The sequence below is a fragment of the Cebidichthys violaceus genome, unplaced genomic scaffold (genome assembly GCF_023349555.1).
Source record: "Cebidichthys violaceus isolate CVI_PGR_0920_01 unplaced genomic scaffold, fCebVio1.0.p SCAF_34, whole genome shotgun sequence".
Lineage (NCBI taxonomy): Eukaryota > Metazoa > Chordata > Actinopteri > Perciformes > Stichaeidae > Cebidichthys > Cebidichthys violaceus.
The window spans coordinates 853,256-859,255 of NW_027176528.1; the positions used below are offsets into that span (position 1 = coordinate 853,256).

At 46.1% G+C, this 6,000-nt stretch overlaps 1 protein-coding gene across 1 annotated transcript in view; it reads right to left on the reverse strand.

The window, feature by feature from the left end:
- The window catches only part of gli2a (GLI family zinc finger 2a), a 35,562-nt gene extending 32,327 nt beyond the window's left edge, over positions 1–3,235 (reverse strand). Inside the window, exon 1 of the mRNA XM_068725216.1 lies at positions 3,086–3,235. Within this exon, the coding sequence (XP_068581317.1) occupies positions 3,086–3,144 (59 nt within the window). The 5' untranslated portion in view covers positions 3,145–3,235. The remainder of the gene's footprint in view (positions 1–3,085) is intronic.
- Between the last annotated feature and the right edge of the window lie 2,765 nt (positions 3,236–6,000).

The following is a 6,000-nucleotide window of genomic DNA, read 5'->3' on the forward strand; positions in this document are numbered from 1 at the left end:
TAATTGAGAAGGGATTATACGGAGGGGTAATTATCCATTATTCGGATCCGTTGCTGTCACATACCATTTAGTCTTTATTGAGTGCGGGGAAAAAAAATGGAAATAAGCCGTGGAAATGTAAGGCTATTGATTTGCAACTTCCCAGCCTTTTGATTGACGGGTCCCTTGTCTTTCCAGCAGCACATTGCTGGCTGTAACTCAGGGGAGCAGCATCCGAATTCAAAACATTAGCCGCGACGATGAGCCGGCGCTGGAGCCAACGAGCGGCAGCGTGACATAACCAATACGTCTGTCACAGCCACTGACACCCAGGCTCGAAAAAAAAAGTCCGTCTCCCTCACCCACCCTCCCCCTTTTCCATGTTAACCGAACCAAAACAAAGAAGGGGAAAAAACAACACGGGCCCGAATGGCTGATCCGTAAACTGTATTTAATCAACACATTCCGCGCTGCGGGCCTTGAGCCGGCTGATTTGCCCGGCGAGTTGGACCACATCTGTTTGTGTACAGGGGCGGTGCAGGCCGCAGCCCTGCCACACGAAAACCTCGGGCATATTTCAACTTTTGCAAGCGCTGCAATTTGTCCCCCCGACTGCTTCCCAAAAAGCATAAATACGGGCTGTGGAATGAGCGGGGGATCTGTTTTTCTCATCCGTTGCGTTGTCGTCGAGGTTCCGGGAAGGGAAGGCCGGATTTCGGACGGCTAATTACCCGATGAGACGCACTGGCACGGTGGCTGGCTTTCCTGGCTTGCGGGTTCGCACGGAAGATGCCCGACTACAAAAATATACAGTAAACAGCCCACAAGAGCTGTCTCTACTGTAAGCTCATGTTCTACTGTCATCCCATGAGAGGCTCTTCCTGTGTTCCAGAGACATTGCATGTTGTTTCCCTCTAACGGCTGTTAGGTCTGTGACAGGCATGTGGGACCACAGCTCCAAGGTTGCTACTTTCAAATCCTGTATGAAATACAGAAAGACGGCACATGAAGGCGTTTTATACACGGACACTTTGATCCTTTTCTTTAAACTGTCCAAAGTGACTCGTAATACTTTGTACTTCAGATAAATTACACAGCAGATGTTGATGAGAAAAGCTAAGAGATAGTCAGGAAATGACATGTTGTGGCCTTCTGAGTCGTCTGTTCCTCAGCACTGTCAGCCGGGCAGCAAAGCGGTGAGTACTGCAGCATCTGCACCATGACGGCCGTGACACTGTGACCCCGCGGCCCTCATTACGTTACATGCAAACAGTGATGAAGAGCGCTCGGCGTGGAGTTAGCGCGATCCCTCAGACAGGAAGCGCAGCCCTGACACGCAGCGACCAGGCCACCGACAAACACGCCGAGCGGCCCCCGCGCCGACACGCTGCTCCATTTCGCCGGGACAGCGGTAATTAGGTGAATTTGGTGCGTGCTGGAGAAAAGACAGCTAGATCAAGGTCTTGATGAATTAGTGGGAGCACTCTGTCAGAGTCCCATCACATTAATCAAAACAAAACCGAGTGCGCAGCCACACCGTTCCCTCCTCCCATCCCCTCGCTTTGCAGGTGATGAATAGCTCTGCCTACGCCGTGTATCACCTGATCTCGCTGAATTTAAATGTAACAGCACAGTTCTCACGAAACCTCTATTGATCTTACTCCTGGGTTCCCTTCACTGGATTTCGAATATCTTAGATAAGCATGAGGACGCCTGGCAATGTTAGGAAGGCCAGACTTTTATGGTAATAAAGTCTTTGTAGGTCAGGTTAGGATACAAGTTTCAAATCCAAGCACACAACTGGACTGTTTATGCTTACCAATAAACTCTGATGTTCTGAAATACCGCTTTTGACCACAGTTTTCACTTTCCAAAATCAACGGAAAGCGAAAACCTCGCTGTAGCTTTACGTGAAACTTGTACATGTACTTCTTCCAACATTGTCTCTCACTGGACGTTATCTCGGCTCAGCTTTTGCCCCAGAGAGTGCTAGAATTCCCACAACATGACATGTTTTAGGAGAGGAGATAGAGGACATGTCAACAGTCTATTGTATTTTGCTAATGTGGCTTGTCTCTTTTATCTCAGTCTCCCTTCTTGCTGTGTGTATCGTGTCTGGCTTTGGTGTATTTGAACTTGGCTCTGTCAAGGAAGCTCAGAAAAGGGGGGGGAGGAGGGGGGGGGGGGGGGGGGCAGTTTTTAGTTCCAGCTCGGGTGCTAACAATTAGGAGGGAGTAGTAGCGTTCTCTCTCAGTTCTCCGAGACAGAAAGCAATGAAAATTGACAACTGCTTTTCAGACCTTATCTACCTCTGTGGATGTATATAGAGAACCTCCCTGCTACTGACGAGGGGATCCTACGACTCTTTTGTTGGTCGGTATGAATGATATGTACAATGTGTTCAATTCACTGACACATTTACGTATTGGTGAATTAATAAACAGGGCCGACGGCTCTGAAATGAATTTGTGTTGGTTACAGGATTTTGTTTCATTAACCTGTAAAGTTGTAAAGGTTAGAAGATCATTATATTCCATATTGTCTTACAGTGTCATATGAATCAACTTGCCTCAGCTCCACATTAAAGCTGTATGATTTCAAACCAGGGACTCCATTCCATCAAAAGGAAATATTGTAGACGTCTCGTTCATCATTTAATGCACATTTCCGTAAAGGTCAGGATGGTATATTTGGTATGTTTGGAAACTTCTGGATCTCCACTACTATTTGAAATAAACTTTGCTGGATTTGAACAATGTTTGGTTACACAGAAGGATTCGAATTAGCCTGATTGAACGGGTGCGATCAGCCTCATAGACATGGGTAAGAAGGGACCTGCTACACCTACTAGTAGGTTCAGACGGCTGCTATCATAGAGAACACAGAGAACTCTTGTGTGTCACCTTACAAACGTACTTATTTTTAGTGTGCAGTGTGCTCCGTCTAGCATTACTATGGTAGTGATAACAACTGATAACGACCATTCAATCAGCTGACATTTGGAATGGGTGCAACTGGCGGGTCACTGTTCGCTATGGAAGATACACCGTGGACGTCTCCGTGATTATTCATTTCACGATGACCGCCGACATCTCATGGTACTTACCCATGCATGGCGTGGAGCGGGTGCGGCTCGTAATGGTATCGCCCTTCGTGGTGCCTCATGTCGATCGGGATGGGCGTGTGAAACGTGGGGAAGAGGTGGTGGGGACCTGTGAGCGATGAGGAAGACAGAAAACGGTCCAAACGTCAAAAACACAGCAAAATGCAGTGAAACAAATGCGGCGAATGGTGAACTAAGTCAAGTGAAATATGAGGAATGGTACTGAAATGACGAAATATTAAGGCTGATATACAGTTCCTGACTCATGCCTGCGGCGCAGCGTGAGATGCAACTGTGCCCTTTTACAGTTCCTGTAATCCAGCAGTAATTGAAACCTTCTCCACTGTCCTGTGGCTTTTGCCCCGAGAAGTGTTCATTAATGGCCCTCTCTATCCAATGAGAATCAAAGCAGGGTTTACACAACAATGAATAGTGTTTTTATGTGTCAGACAAAGAATGCACGCATCCACCATTTCCTGCCATAAATGGTCCGATGGCTCGAGGGAAGTCTCATTAGGATAACACAGCGATCTTCATTAATTACTGCGATTACAACGGCTGAGTAGGAAACTTTATTGTCTTGATTGAAGGAGGCGAGAGCTCTAATCATGGACAAAAGCCTACTAATTCTCTCCAGTTACATATGTTGAAGTTCCACATGTTTGATGCAGGAAAAAACAGAAAAAAACACACATTCAGTTGTTGTGTGTGTGTGTGTGTGTGTGCGCGCTGTCGAGGGACAGAGAGATGGCAGCTCCCTTGAGATGATCCCTGGTTGCTATTAGGATTCTTTGGCTGTGCGGTTCAGTAAACCCGGGATGACCTGGGAGCAGAGACCACCAGGGTTAAAGGCCAAAGCTCAGTGAGAGCAGATCATTATCTGTACCGAGGAGGACCACTGGGACCGGGGACTGGGTGCTTCTTCTCACACCAATGTGATGCCAATGTGCCACGAGCAAACATATTGAGGACGTTTAAGTCCAAAGGACATACTGCCAGAATTAAAAGACATTCAGCAAAATGTCGATTTTTTTTGGTAATGCCATACTCACGTCTTTCTTTTTATTTTAAAGCCTCCTGTGGACAGGTGTTGTAAATTAAGTTTCGCTACAAACACTCAACACAGTGCATCTGGTCCTTGTGCATAAATGTATGTTACGATTCTAATGTCACTGTGATGTCCACCATCAACTAAAAATAAACATAAACTATTCTTGTTCTCCTACTGACAATGAAACCCCAAACTTCCTGCTTATTTTTCACATTAAAAAAGTCTGCCAGCAATAGAATTAATTACAGCCATTCAGCACTGGAGGGCTTTTAATGGTGAAACATCTGTGCAGGAAGAAAGGCGTTTCGTTAATGGTATTTGGATTGATTGAGGGTAAGAGAGAAGTAGAAAAGTGGAAGTGAATGGAAACAATTAGGGAATAAAAAAAGAAGTAATATTGTTAAAAAACCGTCGAGAGTCAGTTTGAGTATATGCAGAGACAACAGTTAAATATGGACGTTTGTATTAATGGAGAAGAGGAGGAATTTGATCCAAAGACCTCTCTAATATAAGCTTGTTCAAAATAAATACCAGGTTCTCGAGATATTGATTTTTGTCTACCTCTGCTTGCTGTTTTACTGCATGAAAATTTATGTTTTTGGGACACATGGAATTTGCATGTAAAGCCCAGTGTTTTCACGTCCAAGCGATTATGACGTCCTGAGGCTTTTCTTGTCAATGTGTGCGTATTCTACACACCTCCCCGCCTGAGCTGTGCCTGAGGGCTCCTATGAAGACATGGTGCAACAGGACTCTGTGCCTCCGGGCTGTGGCACAACGCTTAATGTTGGTTTTAGGTGATGCCAATTACAAAGACATACATTACTGCTACTTAAACCCTGATTGAGCCTTTTGTTACTGTGACTGAGGTAGTCATCATGACGTTGCACCGTCTTGTTCTTTGTTAATTCTGATGGGATTACACACGACCGGGAGAGGAGTTTCCCCGAGGGCGGCCCTGAACCGTGAACCATTTGACTGCTGTGGAATTTGTTTAAGGAGCATTACCCAACAGTGATTGTTTTTTGTTTTTTTCCCTTTGGAAACACTGCTGTTATGACATTTGCTGAAGATGCAGGTGATAAAGATAAGATTTTAATACAACTGGTTAATTCCTGTTTTTAAGAAAACAAAACATGAAAGTCAAAAGCTGTCTGGAAAATCCAATTCCAGCTTAAAGAAACTGATAAGTATTAAGTAAGAAGTCTTTGAAAACATCATTTCTACTTCACAAATTACAGACAGGCAGGCAGATATGGACAGCAGCACTGGATGTAAGCAGGGAAAATATGTTTCGAACTCAAAATGTTCCACTGCACTCCCACGGAACGTGTGAAAATGACCCGCGAAGCCAAAGTGAGTTGTAAAAATCCGTCTGGTGCCCCGCGTTCCTCGCCTCCTCTCGTCTTTGAGCTCAGAAGGCTGAGGGCTCTGTGTTTCCATCAAGATCTACGCCGCTGGATCCCAGCCAGCGAACCCTCCCTTGCCTTTGTGCGCCGGACGGGCGGCCAATTCCGAGTCAACTTGTGCGTTACAAAGCCAGAAAGAGGCACCCGGTAAATGAGCGAGAGGGAGTGGAGCTGGGAAAAGGAGTTTGAGCTTTGTTTCACAAGTGGAGCCAGAAGTTCGGGCTTTGTCTGAGAGCTGCCCCCTGCTTGTGCTGCCTGGCACATCTCTGGTGGAGGGGGGGGGGGGGGGGGGGGGGGGGGGGGGGGGGCCGGGGCACGAGGAGACTAGACCAAGACAAAGACAGCACGGTGCTGGGTGTTTTCTTTTAGAAGTATTGGAAAGCTGATCAGTTCCCTGTTCATCTTTTTTCTTGAATTCATAACTTTGCGTGGCACTTTTGCTGTGTTGTGTTTTTCCT